At 53.7% G+C, this 18,083-nt stretch overlaps 3 protein-coding genes across 6 annotated transcripts in view; 2 read left to right on the forward strand and 1 right to left on the reverse strand.

The window, feature by feature from the left end:
• Positions 1 to 1,973, reverse strand: part of ZBTB1 (zinc finger and BTB domain containing 1) — a 28,699-nt gene extending 26,726 nt beyond the window's left edge. For 2 of the 4 annotated variants that reach the window (XR_012159589.2, XM_073349874.2), the window contains exon 1: positions 1,786 to 1,973. The gene's annotated coding sequence lies outside the window, so the exon portion shown is untranslated. Of the gene's footprint in view, positions 1 to 942; positions 1,498 to 1,785 lie in introns of those variants that run through there. The other 2 variants (XM_073349870.2, XM_073349871.2) reach the window with 2 other exon arrangements.
• LOC144930687 (uncharacterized) lies at positions 1,297 to 7,237 on the forward strand. Its single transcript, XM_078853448.1, has one exon. The coding sequence runs from the start codon at positions 1,297 to 1,299 to the stop codon at positions 3,319 to 3,321; it is 2,025 nt and encodes a 674-aa protein (XP_078709574.1). The 3' UTR covers positions 3,322 to 7,237.
• A 1,332-nt stretch (positions 7,238 to 8,569) lies between these two features.
• ZBTB25 (zinc finger and BTB domain containing 25) lies at positions 8,570 to 17,661 on the forward strand. Its single transcript, XM_073349859.2, has 3 exons — positions 8,570 to 8,715; positions 13,636 to 13,815; positions 16,342 to 17,661. The coding sequence occupies exons 2-3, from the start codon at positions 13,643 to 13,645 to the stop codon at positions 17,471 to 17,473; spliced, it is 1,305 nt and encodes a 434-aa protein (XP_073205960.1). The 5' UTR covers positions 8,570 to 8,715; positions 13,636 to 13,642; the 3' UTR covers positions 17,474 to 17,661.
• Positions 17,662 to 18,083: the final 422 nt, after the last annotated feature.

The raw sequence follows: 18,083 nt of genomic DNA on the forward strand, positions 1-18,083 counted from the left end.
TAGGAGTTTTGTCATTGACTTCAAGGGGGCCAGGATTTCACCCTAAATCTACTGGCCAGTACAAAAAACATGCCCTTGTTTTCTCCCAATATAAACAAGTGAAGTCTACAGCAACCCTGGTGAGATGCCCAACCTCAACAGCTAAGAAAGAAAGAGCCCTGGGATTCTTCTTGGGGTGCAGTTCAGGTCCTGTTCTGGGTAGGGTTTCTAACTTTCTGATTGCAGAAAACCAAACACTCTTGCCTCGCCCCCGCTCACTCCATCCCCACTCCTTCTGTCGCTTGTTCTCCCCCACCCTTGCTCACTCACTCATTTTCACTGGGCTGGGGCAGGGGCTTGGGATGTGGGAGAGTGTGAGAGCTCCAGCTAGGGGTGCAGGCTCTGATATGGGGCTGGGGATAAGGGGGTTTGGGATGCAAGAGGGGTGCATGCAGGCTGTGGGAGGGAGTTTGGGTGCGGGAGGGTCCCTGGGCTGGGGCAGCATCTGATTACTCTCTTAATGAGGACATCGACCACTAGCTTGAAAAGACTGTAACCACCCTCCACTTTTTAAAATGCTGACTCTATCTTATAGGAAACCTACAACTACTTAATTGGGAAAAACTGGACAATACATCCAGTTGATGCATCTTGTGCTTTGTCCATCTCCGGAGGTATCCTTTCATGACAGCCAGCATTTGTCCATTTCTCTGGATAATGCTGCAAGTGCAGCATTAACTTTCATGACCCTGGAACGGCGGCTAGGTTGGGATTCCATCACCAACAGCAAAGGTAGCAGGCAAGGGCCTGTAAACCAATACTTACTGTCCCTGTCTCAAAAGTCACTTCTACTTGCCAGAGAATACTTTTTTTTTTTCCCACCTTCACCCAAGAAAATAGCTCAAGCGCATCATTAAACCCCAGAGGACCTGGCCAGATCAGTCTGGGACTGATGGCACTTACGATTCAATTCTTTCACAGAGGGAGGAAGGTAGCAAGGCACCTCTTAGCAGGGCAGGCTTCAAAATCTGCCTGGGCAGGCCCGCCTAGACCGCCATGGCAGCGTCCAAAAGGCCGCCCCAGCGGGTCCGAGCACAGCAAGGCCGGGCACAACGGTCTGGAAACAGTGACGATCAGCGCCCGTCACTGATCTGACCGTGGCCCCGGGTAAATTGTTCCCCCGCGCGTCGCAGGCGGCCCTCGCCGAAGCCTTTTAGGCCGAGGCGGGTTTGCTGCGGGTGGCGTCTTGCCGTGAGTTTATTTTCTCCCCAAGAGTGGCCGGGGTCCGCTCGCTGCGTCGGGCAGGGTCCAGGCCACATGTCGCTCCCGCCTACGGGCAGGAAGGTCCCCGCGGCGGCTAGAGGTGGGGCCCGCTGGAAAGCCGCGGGCAGGGCCGGTCCCGCGTCCCCTATACCTATGCGGGGGGGGGAGGGGGGCCTCACACACTCGTGTGCCACGGCGCAGCCGGGCCGGGGCGGCCGCAGCCCGCGCCCCCGTCACTTCCCACCTCCCGCCGATGGAGGAGCTGCTGGGGCTGCCAGCGGGCGCCCGCCGCTGCGTGCGCGCCGGATCCTCCGCCCGCCTGCCGGAGCCCCTTCCCCCGAGCCCGGGCCCGGCGCTGCCCGCTGCCCCCCGCCCCCGCCGCGGCGGCCCTTCCCGCCGGCCGCCGCCGCGCGCCCCGGCCCGGCCCTGCAGCGGGCGCCGCGCCGCGCCCCGGGCTGGGGCCGCTCCCGCCGCGCCCCGCGGCCCGGCCCCGGCGCAGGGCAGTTTTCCCGCCACGCCCGGCGGGGCCCGCGCCCCACTTACCGGCCGCGCGGCCAGCCGGGCCCGGGGGCTCCGCGCGGGGCCGAAGCGGCGGCCGAGGAGGTCGGAGCCGCCCGCGCTGCTGCCTCTGCTGCTGCAACAAAGGACTTCCGCCCCGCAGCGCCTGCTGCTGCCGCCGCTCGGCTCCTCCGCGACCGCACGGAGCCGGACCCCTCCCCCCGGCGGCCAGCGGTCCCGGCCCTGCTGCTGCCGCCGCCGCCAGTGCATGGCGGGCGGCTCCCGGCTTCCCAGCTGCCGCCGCCTCCTCCCCGATCCGCCCTGCCCTGCCCGCACGGGGGGACCCCCATCCCTCTCCCCGATCCGCCCTGCCCTGCCCGCACGGGGGGACCCCCATCCCTCTCCCCGATCCGCCCTGCCCTGCCCGCACGGGGGGACCCCCATCCCTCTCCCCGATCCGCCCTGCCCTGTCCGCACAGGGGGGGACCCCCATCCCTCTCCCCGATCCGCCCTGCCCTGTCCGCACAGGGGGGGACCCCCATCCCTCTCCCCGATCCGCCCTGCCCTGCCCGCACGGGGGGACCCCCATCCCTCTCCCCGATCCGCCCTGCCCTGCCCGCACGGGGGGACCCCCATCCCTCTCCCCGATCCGCCCTGCCCTGCCCGCACGGGGGGACCCCCATCCCTCTCCCCGATCCGCCCTGCCCTGCCCGCACGGGGGGACCCCCATCCCTCTCCCCGATCCGCCCTGCCCTGCCCGCACGGGGGGACCCCCATCCCTCTCCCCGATCCGCCCTGCCCTGCCCGCACGGGGGGACCCCCATCCCTCTCCCCGATCCGCCCTGCCCTGCCCGCACGGGGGGACCCCCATCCCTCTCCCCGATCCGCCCTGCCCTGCCCGCACGGGGGACCCCCATCCCTCTCCCCGATCCGCCCTGCCCTGTGCACACGGGGGGGACCCCCATCCCTCTCCCCGATCCGCCCTGCCGTCACGGGGGGGACCCCCACCCTCTCTCCGATCCGCCCTGCCCTGTCCACACGGGGGGGGGGGACCCCATCCCTCTCCCCGATCTGCCCTGTCCACACGGGGGGGACCCCCATCCCTCTCCCCGATCCGCCCTGCCCTGCCCGCACGGGGGGGACCCCCATCCCTCTCCCCGATCCGCCCTGCCGTCACGGGGGGGACCCCCACCCTCTCTCCGATCCGCCCTGCCCTGTCCACACGGGGGGGGGACCCCCATCCCTCTCCCCGATCTGCCCTGTCCACACGGGGGGGACCCCCATCCCTCTCCCCGATCCGCCCTGCCCTGCCCGCACGGGGGGGACCCCACCCTCTCCCCGATCCGCCCTGCCCTGTGCACACGGGGGGGGGGACCCCCATCCCTCTCCCCGATCCGCCCTGCCCGCACGGGGGGGGACCCCATCCCTCTCCCCGATCCGCCCTGCCCGCACCGGGGGGACGGACCCCATCCCTGTCCCCGATTCGCCCTGCCCTGCCCGCACGGGGGGGGACCCCCATCCCTCTCCCCGATCCGCCCTGCCCTGCCCACACGGGGGGGGGGGACCCCATCCCTCTCCTGATCCGCCCTGCCCTACCCGCACGGGGGGGTCACCCTTATCTCCCCTCAGATCCACTCTGTCCTCACGGGGGGGGACCCCATCCCTCTCCCCGATCCGCCCTGTCCGCACGGGGGGGGACCCCATCCCTCTCCCCGATCCGCCCTGCCCGCACGGGGGGGGACCCCATCCCTCTCCCCGATCCGCCCTGTCCGCACGGGGGGGGACCGCCAACCCTCTCCCCGATCCGCCCTACCCTGTCCGCACGGGGGGGGACCGCCATCCCTCTCCCCGATCCGCCCTGCCCGCACGGGGGGGGACCGCCATCCCTCTCCCCGATCCGCCCTGCCCGCACGGGGGGGACCCCATCCCTCTCCCCGATCCGCCCTGCCCGCACGGGGGGGGACCCCATCCCTCTCCCCGATCCGCCCTGCCCGCACGGGGGGGGACCCCATCCCTCTCCCCGAACCGCCCTGCCCGCACGGGGGGGGACCCCATCCCTCTCCCCGAACCGCCCTGCCCTGTCCGCACAGGGGGGGACCGCCATCCCTCTCCCCGATCCGCCCTGCCCACACGGGGGGGGGACCCCCATCCCTCTCCCCGATCCGCCCTGCCCTGCCCGCACGGGGGGGGGACCCCATCCCTCTCCCCGATCCGCCCTGCCCGCACGGGGGGGGGACCCCCATCCCTCTCCCCGAACCGCCCTGCCCTGTCCGCACGGGGGGGGACCGCCAACTCTCTCCCCGATCCGCCCTACCCTGTCCGCACGGGGGGGAACCGCCATCCCTCTCCCCGATCTGCCCTGCCCACACGGGGGGGGGACCCCCATCCCTCTCCCCGATCTGCCCTGCCCGCACGGGGGGGGACCCCATCCCTCTCCCCGATCCGCCCTGCCTGCACGGGGGGGGGGACCCCATCCCTCTCCCCGAACCGCCCTGCTCTGTCCGCACAGGGGGGGACCGCCATCCCTCTCCCCGATCCGCCCTGCCCACACGGGGGGGGGACCGCCATCCCTCTCCCCGATCCGCCCTACCCTGTGCACACGGGGGGGGGACCCCATCCCTCTCCCCGATCCGCCCTGCCGTCACGGGGGGGGACCCCATCCGTCTCCCCGATCCGCCCTGCCATCACGGGGGGACCCCCCCCGATCCGCCCTGCCCGCATGGGGGGGGACCCACATTCATCTCTCCGATCCGCCCTGCCCTGCCCTCATGGGGGGGGCCCACATCCATCTCCCCGATCCGCCCTGCCCTGCCTGCACGGGGGGGGACCCCCATCCCTCTCCCCGTTCCGTGCGGGCAGGGCGGGGGGGGACCCCCATCCCTCTGCCCGATCCGCCCTGCCCTGCCCTCATGGGGGGGCACTCCCATCCCTCTCCCCGAACCGCCCTGCCCGCACGGGGGGTCACCCCCATCTCCCCCCAGATCCACTCTGTCCTCACGGGGGGCACCGCCATCCCTCTCTCCGATCCACCCTGCTGTCACAGGGGGGTCACCCCCATCTCTCTCCCCTATCCACCCTTCCCTCACGGAGGGGGCACCCCCATCCCTGTCCCCGATTCGCCCTGCCCTCACGGGGGGGGCACCCCCATCCCTCTCCCCGATTTGCCCTGCCCTCACGGGGGGGCACACCCATCCCTCTCCCCGATCCACCCTGCCCTGCCCACACGGGGGGGGGCACCCCCATCTCTCTCCCAGATCCACCCTGCTCTGCCCGCATGGGGGGGTCACCCAGATCCCTCTCCCCGATCCGCCCTGCCCTGCCCTCACAGGGGCTCACTCCTATCCCTCTCCCCGATCCGCCCTGTCCTGCCCGCACGGGGGGGTCACCCTTATCTCTCTCCCCAAACCGCCCTGCCCTGCCCGCATGGGGGGTCACCCCCATCTCCCCTCAGATCCACTCTGTCCTCACGGGGGGGACCGCCATCCCTCTCCCCGATCCACCCTGCCCTCACGGGGGGGTCACCCCCATCTCTCTCCCTGATCCATCCTGCCCTCACGGGGGGGTCACCCCCATCCCTCTCCCCGATCCACCCTGCCCTGCCTGCATGGGGGGGCACCCCATCCCTCTCCCAGATCCACCCTGCTCTGCCCGCACTGGGGGGGGGTCACCCCCATCCCTCTCCCAGATCCACCCTGTCCTGCCCGCACGGGGGGGCACCCCCATCTCCTTCCCAGATCCACCCTGTCCTGCCCGCACTGGGGGGGCACCCTCATCCCTCTCCCTAATCCTCCCTGCTCTGCCCGCGGGGGGGCGGTTCATCCCCATCTCTCCCCAGATCCGCCCTGGCTGCATGGGACGGTCACACCACCACCCCCATCCACTCTGTCCTGCCCGCACCGGAGCGTCATCCCCCTCCCACATCCACCCTGTCCTGCCTGCGTGGTAGGGAGGGTTACCCGCTCCCCAAATCCCACCCTATCCTACCTGCATGTGAGGCTCCCTCCCTCCCAATTCCACTCTGCTCACCACTACACTGGAGCCTCCTCCCAAAATCCCACCCCACCCTCTTGTGCTCTGTGCTCATCCCCACTTCCAAATCTCACTCCATCCCTCCTGCACTGGATGCTCTCCTCCCCACACAAATTCCATCCCCCCTCTGCTTGAGGCTCATCCCCCCCAGTCCACAATCTCGTGTGCTGGATGATCAATCTCCCTCTTTCCATCGTCTCACCTGCATTCATCCTAGCTCGTGGTGTTGGAGGTTTTTCTCGCCCTCACCCAAGAGTTTCCCCCCCACTTTCCCTTTGCAGGGGGCTCACTCTCCCATCTACTCTATGTAGGAGTCTCATTTCCCCCTTCCACCCTACCCCTTTCTGGAAGCTCATCCCCCTTACTCTTTCCCCACCCCTCCGACACTTGAGGCTCATTCCCACCCTGCTCCTCACCCCCTGTGGTGGAGGCTTCTTCCCTCCTATCCCACACCCTGTTTTATCACTTATGCTGGGGGCTCATGCCATACTCCATCCCTTCCCAAGAACTGAAGCTTAATCCTCTACTAGAACATTGTTCTTCCTGTCTCTTTGTGCTAGACGTACATTCCCAATTTTCGATTCGGGGGGAGGGAGGGAGTGGTACTGTCCCAAGCTCTACCCACTGAGATGCCAAAATCAGCCATGTAGTAACACAAGAATTGCCATGCTGGAACAAACTTGTGGTCCATCTAGCCCAGTACGCTGTCTCTGACGGTGGCCTTTGGGGGTAAGATCCCCACAATAGGCAGATATGGGTTAACATGCCCCATACACTAGGACTCAATTTGATCTCTAATACGTAGAGGTTGGTTCAAGGCCTGAAATATGAGGTTTATATCCTTCTACTCTTGCTATCCATATAAATGTCCAATTACCTTTTGAATGTTGGCCTCTATTTCCTCTGGCAATGAGTTCTTCAGTTTAATTAAGCATTGTGTGAAAAAGTATTTCCTTTTATTGGTTTTGAATTTCCACCTCATAATTTAATTTAATTTCCACTTGTTCTTGTGTTATGAGACAGAGAGAACAGAAGTTCCTGATCTACCGTTCTCTATGCCGGGCATTATTTTATATACTTTTATCACGTCCCCTCTTATTCATCTCTACGCTGAACAATCTCAAATTTTTAAATCTTTCTTCATGTAAAACTTTTAAAACTTTCTTCAGTCTTTTTTCCAGGCCCTTGATCATTCTTGCTGCCCTTCTCTGACTTCCTCTAGTTCTGCACTCTCATATTTCAGATGGGATGATGAGTTTTGCACACGATATTCCAGATGAGGCTGCACCACTGATTTATACAAAGTAGTAATATTCTCCATATTGTTCACCATCCCATTCATTATGGAACTTAATATTTTGTTTGTTTTGACTGCAGCTACATGCCGAGCAGAGATGTTCATTGACCTGTCTACAGTGACACCTTTCTTGAGTTGATACAGTGAATTTAGAATCCTGTAAAGTGTATGAGTAGTTAATAAATTTGTTTGTTTGTTCTACCTGAAGCAGTGTGTTTGGTTTGAAGGATGTCAGAGTCTCCCCTTGGGATAACAAGCCTGGTATATATCAATTTCTTTGTTAAATTGACGAACTCATATAAGCTTGCAGCGTCCAGTGGGCAGAACTAGAAACTGCAAGACGGAGGTTCCTAGGGTCCTGTCTGGGACTGGAGATATTGGCTCGTGTCATTGGGTTGCACAACCCAAGGAGCAGTTTACATGCCAGAGGCTGTGTGTGAAAAGCCCAGGAGTGGGGGTTCTCACAGCAGAGCAGGGTAAGGCTGGCTCCCAGAGTCAAGGCGTGACCTAGCAGATCACGGGTCCAGATAACACCCGGGAACATCACACACACCTAGCAGCTTCAACCACCTTTGTAATTGTCTATATATCAAAGAGGGCATGGGGGATACAACGAGCCCCTGCATGGTAGGGACGATGGGAACGAGGGGCACACAATTGTTCCTAGCATGGGGGGGAATGGAGGAAGGGAGAATAGGAAATAATGATATGGAAGGAGGACATGAGGACACAACGCCCAGGGCATGTGGCTTTGGTGATTAATGTTGGGGGATGGAGCTCTTGCCATGGTGGAGAAAGGGGAAAGGAGTGAGCAGGCAACTTCAGGATCCTGATAAGATAGGGTCAGACAGCCTGGTCTCTGCACAGGATAATCAGCCCCTGCTTGCTCACACTACCTTGTGGAAGTGTTCTGCATACGTTCGCCGTGCTGGGCTCTGTCTGGCTCCCCAAGGGGGTTAAGATACAGCCCTGGACTGGGCAGCGTCAGACCAAGGCCTAGGCCCGTGATGCCCCCAGACTCTAAATGTTCCTTTAACAGGTTTTTTACTCCTTACAAAGACCAGCAGAGCAAGGAAACGCCCGGGTGTCTGTGCAGCAGGGAGCAGCACCCCTGCAAGGGCCTAGGCCCACCCCAGGGGGCAGCTCAGCGCTCGCTGCTCCGGGACACACCCCCCCCCACACCCCCGGGGAGGCAGGGCCTGCATTCCCCCCAGGCCTCGGCAGAGTTGGCTCCCTGTGGGTGCGGCTCATGCCCAGCCATTGCACTGTCCCCGCCCCGCAGTATAGGGGGCCAGCTGCCCATTACCGCCCCGCCGCACGAGCGCTTGAGGCACGGGAGAGCCCCCGACGAGCCAGCCCCTGTTCGCTGTGCGCCAGGGGGTCGGTGCAGAAAGAGCACCGCTGCGCGCAGGGGGGGCAGGGCCCACAGCCCAGCCTGAGCCGTCTTTGTTCCGGGGGCGGGGGGGCGCGCTGCAGAGGGGCCCGTCCAGCCGCACGAGGACGCTGCAGCGGCAGCAGCCTCGGCTCCCGGGGGGCGGGGGGGATGAACCCTGCGCGGCCGAGCGGAGAGGCGCGCCAGGGCCCGGTGCATGCGCGAGCCGCGGCCGCCGACCCGGGCCGACAGCTGCGCAGGCTGGAGCCTCCCACCGGTAAGCCGCGAGCCCCGCCCGCGCCGCAGGGGCTGCCGCCCTGCGTCCCTGCAGCGCCTCCCCGGGGCCCGGCCTCGCTGCTCCGCAGCAATCCCGCTGCTGTGGCTGGCCCCGGCCCGGCTCCTCCTTGCCGCTCTCGGGCTGCATCGCCCGGACATGGGCGCTGCTCCGCCGCGTCCCCGGGGCAGCCTCCCGCCCGGTGCTCCTGGATAGGTCGGGGGGGCAGCCCCTCCTGGCCTCCGCGGTGCAGCGGCGGCAGCATCCCGAGAGGCTGGCTGCCGCCTGCCGGGCGCGTCCCCCCGGGGCGGCTGGGCGCCGCCGGGGCTGCCCGCACTCCTGCCAGATGCCTCCGAGCTTAGCGCTGGGGCTTCGCAATGCAGTGGCTCGTGCGGGAGTCGGGAACGGGCGGGAGAAACGATATGACCCATGAACTGCGCTGCAGGCGGTGTGACCCGTGGCCCTGGCCGCTCGTGAGCCGCAGCAACGTAATACACCAGCGGGATCGCTGCTGCGGTCTGACATCGAACCGCGACTGGCGGCGTGCGTGTGAGGTTGTGCCTCCGGGTGCCGAGGTGTGCAGGCGCCTGAAAAACGAGGCAGGGAGGAACTAGATCTGGCAGTGCAGGGTTGTTGTTGTTTATTATTAATAATGTGTATTGGTGTAACGTGCAGAATCCCGAGGCATGGACCAGCGCCCTATTGTCCTGGCGCTCACTGTAGTGTAGACACATAACAGCGTCTCCGGTCGTGTCAAAGGGACCGTCAGACTCCGCAGGATAGTTAAAGTAGCGGGGCCAGGTCCTGTTTGTTCTCTCCTCCCCCAGCACTTTCCTATGGCTGGTTTCAGAGTAGCAGCCGTGTTAGTCTGTATTGGCAAAAAGAAAAGGAGGACTTGTGGCACCTTACAGACTAACCAATTTATTTGAGCATGAGCTTTCGTGAGCTACAGCTCACTTCATCGGATGCATACCGTGGAAACTGCAGCAGACTTTATATATACACAGAGAATATGAACCAATACCTCCTCCCACCCCACTGTCCTGCTGGTAATAGCTTATCTAAAGTGATCATCAGGTTGGGCCCTTTCCAGCACAAATCCAGGTTTTCTCACCCTCCACCCCCCCGCACAAATTCACTCTCCTGCTGGTGATAGCCCATCCAAAGTGACAACTCTTTACACAATGTGCATGATAATCAAGTTGGGCCATTTCCTGCACAAATCCAGGTTCTCTCACCCCCTCACCCCCCTCCCAAAAACCACACACACAAACTCACTATCCTGCTGGTAATAGCTCATCCAAAGTGACCATTCTCCCTACAATGTGCATGATAATCAAGGTGGGCCATTTCCAGCACAAATACAGGTTTTCTCACATCCCCCCACCCCCATACACACACAAACTCACTCTCCTGCTGGTAATAGCTCATCCAAACTGACCACTCTCCAAGTTTAAATCCAAGTTAAACCAGAACATCTAGGGGGGAGGTGTAGGAAAAAACAAGAGGAAATAGGCTACCTTGCATAATGACTTAGCCACTCCCAGTCTCTATTTAAGCCTAAATTAATAGTATCCAATTTGCAAATGAATTCCAATTCAGCAGTTTCTCGCTGGAGTCTGGATTTGAAGTTTTTTTGTTTTAAGATAGCAACCTTCATGTCTGTGATTGCGTGACCAGAGAGATTGAAGTGTTCTCCGACTGGTTTATGAATGTTATAATTCTTGACATCTGATTTATGTCCATTTATTCTTTTACGTAGAGACTGTCCAGTTTGACCAATGTACATGGCAGAGGGGCATTGCTGGCACATGATGGCATATATCACATTGGTGGATGTGCAGGTGAACGAGCCTCTGATAGTGTGGCTGATGTTATTAGGCCCTGTGATGGTGTCCCCTGAATAGTGTCCACTATGGCTGTGATCACAGTGAATTTGATAGTTACTCCTATCCTTGCTACCTCCAATGGGTTTACAAACAGATTTCCACAGGTCCCAAAATAGTGAGCGTTGTATCTACTGCACCTTATGGGACGGGATGTGGGGTGAGGACGTGTGGCCACCTTTATTTTGTCTGAAAATAAGACTCAGAGTGATGAGTTCTTTGTTACTTTGATTCTTATTTGATTTTGTAAGATTTTATTTCTCTGTTGTCCCTCCTATTCTGAAGGATGTGAAATCGCTTTACAAGTGATTAGCCTAATCCTACTCCTGTTGAAATCAGTGGGAGTTTCAGCACGGATATTGGTGGGAGCCATTGTGTGTCCTATGAACATGCACAGCATTGCTGAACAACAGATACTACCCGACATGGGACGGCATCCGCCCGTGCAGCACGCAGTGGTGATGGAGAGATGAGATAAAGTCGGTGGAGAGTAGACAGGACCCTAGTTTTGAAAGCCAATAAGAGGGTAGGGCATGAACCCTGCCACTGACTCCCACTATTACACATGAAAGATCACCAGACAGTAACATTCATGAAACACATTTCTCCTGTCTTGGAAGGGTGGAGTGCTGAGTTGATCCTATTAGAATTTATAAAAATGTATGTGGGGAGGGGGGTTGTTTTAATTTTCAGTGATCAAAACCAAACACATTTTACAGATACTCTCTCAAGAGAGGAAAGGGGTGTATTAAACATTTGTCGTCTTTTCTGAGCTTGTTAAACTAGGATCAAAATGTTGATCCCTCGGAAGTTGTGTGCTTCTCCTTCTCTCTCTCTCCACTTGTGTGCTTGAGTAAAATTTCTCATGTAGTGCACGTTGTGTGTATCAGGTAATACTCTGTGCTTGTGTAGCTCAAGAATGCTTTAGGAACATATAGTGCAATTTTTGTATGACTTATTTTTCAGGGGATACAAGACAGTCTGAATGACACTGTCATTGAGCGTGTCGTGAGACACGGAAAGTCAAAGGCTTTTGTGCTTCTAAATCAGTTAGGCACTTACTGATGTTTACAGTGGATTTGATTAAAGCATTATATGATGAACTTTTCTAACTTCGGTTGCTTATTTACCTTTTCATTGCATAGATTTTAAAGATATTTAATATTCTTAGATTTAATTGTAGACATTATGTATTCTGGGTGTCTGATCCAAGCTCTTAGTTTTGACTTTTCCATATTGGGTCGCTACTTCTGTTTCTGCTACTATTTCTGCTGCAGGCTGCTTCCCCGAGGCAATATCAAACAATTCCTCTGAGTATGGACCCAGGCCATGTTATGGCTGCTCTGGCAGCAAAGCTTCCGTGGGGACTGGCATGAGCATCAGAGTCACATCATGAGCCTGATCCGGCAGCTAATGGCTCTCCTCCCATACTATTTTAGGCCTGGTCTACACTAGGAAATTAGGTTGGTATAACTACCTCGCTCAGGGGTGTGAAAAATCCACACCCCAGAGTGAGGCAGTTAAACTGACTTAGCCCCCATTGTAGACAGCGCAAGGTTAGCAGGAGAATTCTCCCGTCAACCTAGTTACCCCCTCGGGGAGGTGGATTTCCTGTTCCAACAGGAGAACCCCTTCTGTGGGTGTAGACAGCATCTTCACTGAAGTGATACAGCTGCAGCCGTGCCGCTGCAGCATTTAAAATGTAGACAAGCCTTTAGATTCGGGGGGTTAGAAGGTCGCCATCCCCATTCATCAGGCTATTGTGAACCGCTGTGGGCTCAGTGCAGTGTGAGATTTAGAAACCAGCATCTGGTCAAATTCTTCCTAAAAGAGGCAGGATGACGGGAAGTTCCCAGAAGTGCAGTTCTCATCCCTGGCTTTCCAATAGTCTGTCTTGAGCCATGAGATCCTTCCCTCCGCATCGGTCCATTGAATCCCCAACGCTGCTGACTTACCCAGTATTTCTTGGTATGCATGGTCATTTCTGGTACTCTTACTGAAGTCAAATGTCTTGTTTGTCTCAAACGAGAGATTTACTGGAATCTGACTATGGTCCCATGACCATAGTGCTTAGCAAAGGATGACTTCTTCTCACTGGTCATAACTAATTCAGGGAGAGGAGAGTTAACTCTGTTCAGTTCGGAATGAAATGGAAGGGCTAAACACCGCGCAGCTGTACGTGAAAGGGAGAAGGGGGGTTTGCTTCTGTTTCCTGGGAGTTGATTGGCTAATCTTGGGATAGAAAGGCAAGAAACATTCGCCCATGGGATTGTGGGGTACTGTTTTTCAGACTCTCAGGGCACAGATCTGGAGACCTGGCTCGGAGCTGTGTCCATGCTGAAAAATGATAAAGTTTGGACCCGACTCACAGTGGGACTCTCGTTTGGACCCTGCCCCACAGTCAGGTCCTAGGGCCTGAGTACTGAGGGTTTACTGGCCTGGAGTCGGACAGATTTGTGTGTGGACAGACAGGTGTTTGTGCTTAAACCTGAGTCTGAGCCCAGGCTTACACTGTAGTGTAGACATACTCTTAGTGGGAGTTTTGGTTCCACAGGTAATGAATGCAGCATTAGACCTTCAGTGAATAGAGGTCACTGACTTGGATAAATGGCTTTCTTATTCTAGAGTAGTTTCAGTTCTGGGGGAAAGGTGAGAAGTCAGGCCAGAGCAAAAGCAGAGTCCATTTGATGTTAAGGTTTGGTAACTTCCGACTGTTTAGATGAAGCAGGTTCTTTTTAACAAAAAAATCTGGAGTTTCTACCCAGCACAAAGGCAAATAGAGAATCATTTTTCAATTTCAATAGACTGTGTTTGGGGCATTCCTAATGATATCAGTGGGAGAAGTTACTAAATTGTGGTGTACATACCACCTGGCAGATGTTAACATACTGCACTATCAGAGAGCCCTGTTAGCTTTTGTATGACCTCCACAGTATGCGCCTTTATCACTTCTTCAGTGAAATAAACTGGTCTTTGATACTACTACAATTATCTTCACTTCACCAAGAACTCAAATTTTGTCCTCTTTTGCCTTTAGAAACACCATGGATACAGCTAGCCACAGTTTAGTCCTCCTGCAGCAATTGAACATGCAGCGTGAGTTTGGTTTTCTGTGTGACTGCACCGTTGCAATAGGAGATGTTTACTTCAAGGCCCACAGAGCAGTGCTAGCTGCTTTTTCGAACTACTTTAAGATGATATTTATTCACCAGACAAGGTAAGAACGTACCTCTTTTTCTGCATTTAAGGCAACTTTTAAAATTTGTTCTTTAAAAGGAATTAAATTCTGAAGGAACATTAGTGAGGGATTAAATGACTCTGGATTGGTTACATAAAATAATTATGGAGTTGTAACCCTCTAAAACCAGTTCATTTCCAGCCTAAAATGTAGTGTCAGAAAGTCCTTTTGATCTTACTTGTTTAATCAGCATAAGCCAAAGTTCAGGTCCAACATCTGGCATTGCTGCACATTTGAAGAGGGATGAATGGAGAAACAAAAGTTGAAGAAGTATCACAGCTTTCTTAAGCGGCAAATGCCTAGAATTTTTCACTGAAGTTGTGTGTACATAGAAATAAATACAATACTTTGGCTTACCATTTGGACCAACACTGAAGTTTTAAAAATAAAATTGAGTTCAGAGTTTGTGTTTCCTGTTGACCTGTAAGGCTTGGGAACTAACTTTGTACAGTATTTGTCTACAGAATACACAGAGGATGTCTGGTAGCTGGACAAGCTTCCCCCCACGCTCTGTCACCAAATGACTCTGGCAAGACTGGTGTAGTTCAGCTTCCAAACTCATTCAGTTCATGGCCTTGCTGTTGCAACTACTAGCAAGGGTAACGGTGCCATATTGTGCTGCAGACACTTACAGATAACAGACTGTGCTGAGACCATCAATTCATCTCAAGTGTCGTAGAGCACTGAGTATCAGTCACCTGGTGACATTCAGATGCTGCACCCCAGTTGGGTAAAAAGTGGTTTTGAAGGCGTCAGATTTTGTAATTACATGGGATAACTCCTGAGTTCTAATCCTGCCTCTGACATGGAGTTGCTGTCTACAGATGAGGTGTCTGTCTGTGTGCTCACTTTCCTATCTGCGAATACTCCTTCAGCGATCTTGAAGGCTCTTTGATTAAAATTTGGAAAGTGCTTTGATGGCTGGGAGTGAGAGATTAGTGCTGAGTGTTTGTTATAATCAATACCATTCATTGACATTGGGACATAAAGCTGATAAAATATATGCCTATTGTAATGCAGAGTGGATAAAAATCAATGATTTTTAAACACAAAATATTTTTTTTATTTAAACTAAATGCAGGTTTATTTTAAAATAAACCTATTTAAAATTAGTTTTGAAATTATGACAACCTATTTTAATGCTTAATGTATTATAATCTGTTAAAGCCAATTAAATGCAGCACAAAAATACTAAACAGTATATATTTGCTGCCATGTTTTAAAGTCAAACCACTGAATTGGTGGAAGTCACTCTCTAAGCATCTAGATCCAGAGTTTGCTGAAGGGCTAAACTAGCTTTTGACAGCAGAAGCCTCTTCTGCAGGTGCAGAGAGAATATTTTCTTCATTTCAGTTTATTCAACTTGGTCAGTTCAATGACTAGTTCATTCAAAGTTAAGAAAAACAGGAAAACAGTCTTCATTTACTAAACTATGAATACAAACTAGGTGTTTAAGGATGAGATCTACTTGTTCTGAAATTTGAAGGACATGGTGACCAGAAACAATCCGTTCAAGTCACTAACTACAGAAATCTCTTCCTTTCTTTAATAAATTAGCTAGTTTTTAATATAAAATGTTTTGCTAATTTTAATGCACTTTTTTCTTACATATCCAGTACATTTAAAGTAGTTTTATTTAATTAAATTTTTAAAATGCTCTTTATGTGCATTTTTAATTGAATTTGAATATCCATCCAAATAGAGCTTGACACAAATCACAAGTAATCATCTAGTAAATAAGAAATGGGTCATTCACCATTTTCTAACATCATAAATGTAATAAGAATCAGAATAAATGCAAGTTAATCTATCTAATTGCTTAAATAAATGTGTATAGATATAGTGTATCCTCCTGGTTATCAAAAAGAATAATGACACTTAGTATAAAGGCTATATTTAATTGCAAATCAACATGTTTTAATGGTTGCCAAGCAGCGAGAATCAACCTTTCTTTAGGAAAATAGCTAAAAAGTACAGATGCAAAACACATTTAAAATTGATGATTTACATCAAAGTTTCATCCTTGCTAATTTAAATCATGATTAAGATTGATGGTTTAAATCACTTTGATTTAAATCAGTCCACCCTGTTGAATTTATTTAATTATTGAATTTAATAATGAATTTATTATTTATTTAAATATATAGCAATAGTCTTAGGCCCAGATTTTCAGAATCGCACACAATAAGTGAATTCATAATTTGCAAACAATTACTGCAGTGGCATGCAAAGTTACACTGCATATACAAATGACTGAGTGGATGGCTAACTGGTCACGTTCGTGCACAATTGATGCAGTTATGCACGCAGTCACTATAATTGCACATGTAAATTATGCCCATGTCCTTTTCTTTGTGCATGTGTCATATTTATTCTGAATCTGGGAAAGGTAGCCAACGTGTGTTCTCTCAAAGTAAATGAAGGGCCACATGAATGCTTAAATAATGGCCAGGATTATAATTTGGAGAAACAGATATATTTAATCATGTGTTCTGTTTTAAACAGTGACTGCATAAAGATTCAGCCTACAGATATCCAACCAGACATATTCAGTTACTTGTTGCACATCATGTACACTGGAAAAGGTCCAAAGCAGACTGTCAACCCCAGCCGGCTGGAGGAGGGCATTCGATTTCTCCATGCAGACTACCTTTCCCATATTGCAATTAAAATGAACCAGATACTTTCCCCAGAGACGATGCAGTCTTCAAACTTATATGGAATTCAGATTTCAACCGCACACAAAGCAACAAAGGAAGGTCTTGGAGCAAAAGAAAATCTGACAAATGCCAGCAACAGGTCTGCTAACCCGGGCGATCACCCACAGTTACAGCTCTCACTTGCCATTGGACTAGATGATGGTACCCTCGAACAACAGATCACCCATCCTTCCACCCAAGCAACTGGGGTTGCCAAACCAGTGGAGGAGCTTCAGAAATCATCTGTGTCTATAAAGCAGGAGAAATGTGACCCCGAGCCAGTGATGTCCCAAAGTCACGTGTCGCCCGCTCCAGATGTTTCTAGAACTAATCTCAAAATGCATTTATGTCATTACTGTGGGGAGCGCTTTGATTCCCGTGGGAATTTGCGGGAACACTTGCATACTCATGTCTCCGGCTCACTTCCCTTTGGCGTCCCAGCCTCCATCCTGGAGAGCAATGACCTTGGTGAAGTGCAGCCTATTACTGAAAAGGGGGAAGCTATTGAAAGTCATCGGCTTGGTACCTTCCTAAGGAAAGAGAAGGAGCATCCGTCAGAACATCCAAACCATAGTAACACAGAGCCCTTACAGTATGGCCAGTGGTCGCTAGTCTCCAAAGACACTGAGCCTGTGGAGTTAAACTGCAACTTTTCTTTTTCAAGAAAGAGAAAAATCAGTTGCACAGTCTGTGGCCACAAATTTCTCCGAAAGAGCCAGTTGCTGGAACACATGTACGCCCACAAAGGGAAACAATACAAATATAACCGAGGCCAAAGGTTTGGTAACCCAGTAGCCCACAGGTTTCATCCTTATTGTGACAGTTGGTCTGACTGTCCAGTAAAAAGTGCCAGGCTCTCTCAAGATCACCTAGATTCATCATGTGCATCGGAGTCTGATCTTGCTCCAGAAAATGTTGATGCGATCCTCGTAGAATAGCTTTGTACGTTGCCTCTGATGAGCTGAAACTATGAATGCTTCACTTTGTTTGTGTCCTTTCATTTTGCTGAATGTTCTGGGTACTCTTCTGAAGTTTTTGCTTCACCGAACAGCTCTGTCTTGAGCGAGATGGGGCTGTAACAACTATGTACACCCTTTTACTTGTATATTTAAACTTTAAAATCCAAGTTGATTAGAGAACAAGCTATTTGTCGGCAATGTCCAGATAACTTAGATCAATCTTTCATAAATTAATTGTGCATTACCCAAGATGAGATTGTAGAAGTTAGTGAGTGTGGGGTTTAAGCATCTAGCACACTGAGCAGAACTTTAGGACTGTGTGTGTCTTTAGAATTATTCTGAAACCAAAGTGGGTTGAATGTATTCAGAGGATATTACTTTTCTTGGTTAGGTTTTTTTTTTCTTTTTTTAGGTTAATATCAATTCCCTAGAAAGAGAGAATACCCCAAAGTACAGAGGACATGTGGGAAATGAACAAGCTACAGCACATAAAACCTCAGGCTGTTCCCTTTTCTGGTAATCCTGGAGGTTGATGTAGAGATAGTGACCCTGGTTCGGCAAAAGCATTTGCAGCCCCATTGACTTTGAA

Source organism: Lepidochelys kempii, chromosome 6 (genome assembly GCF_965140285.1).
Source record: "Lepidochelys kempii isolate rLepKem1 chromosome 6, rLepKem1.hap1, whole genome shotgun sequence".
NCBI lineage: Eukaryota > Metazoa > Chordata > Testudines > Cheloniidae > Lepidochelys > Lepidochelys kempii.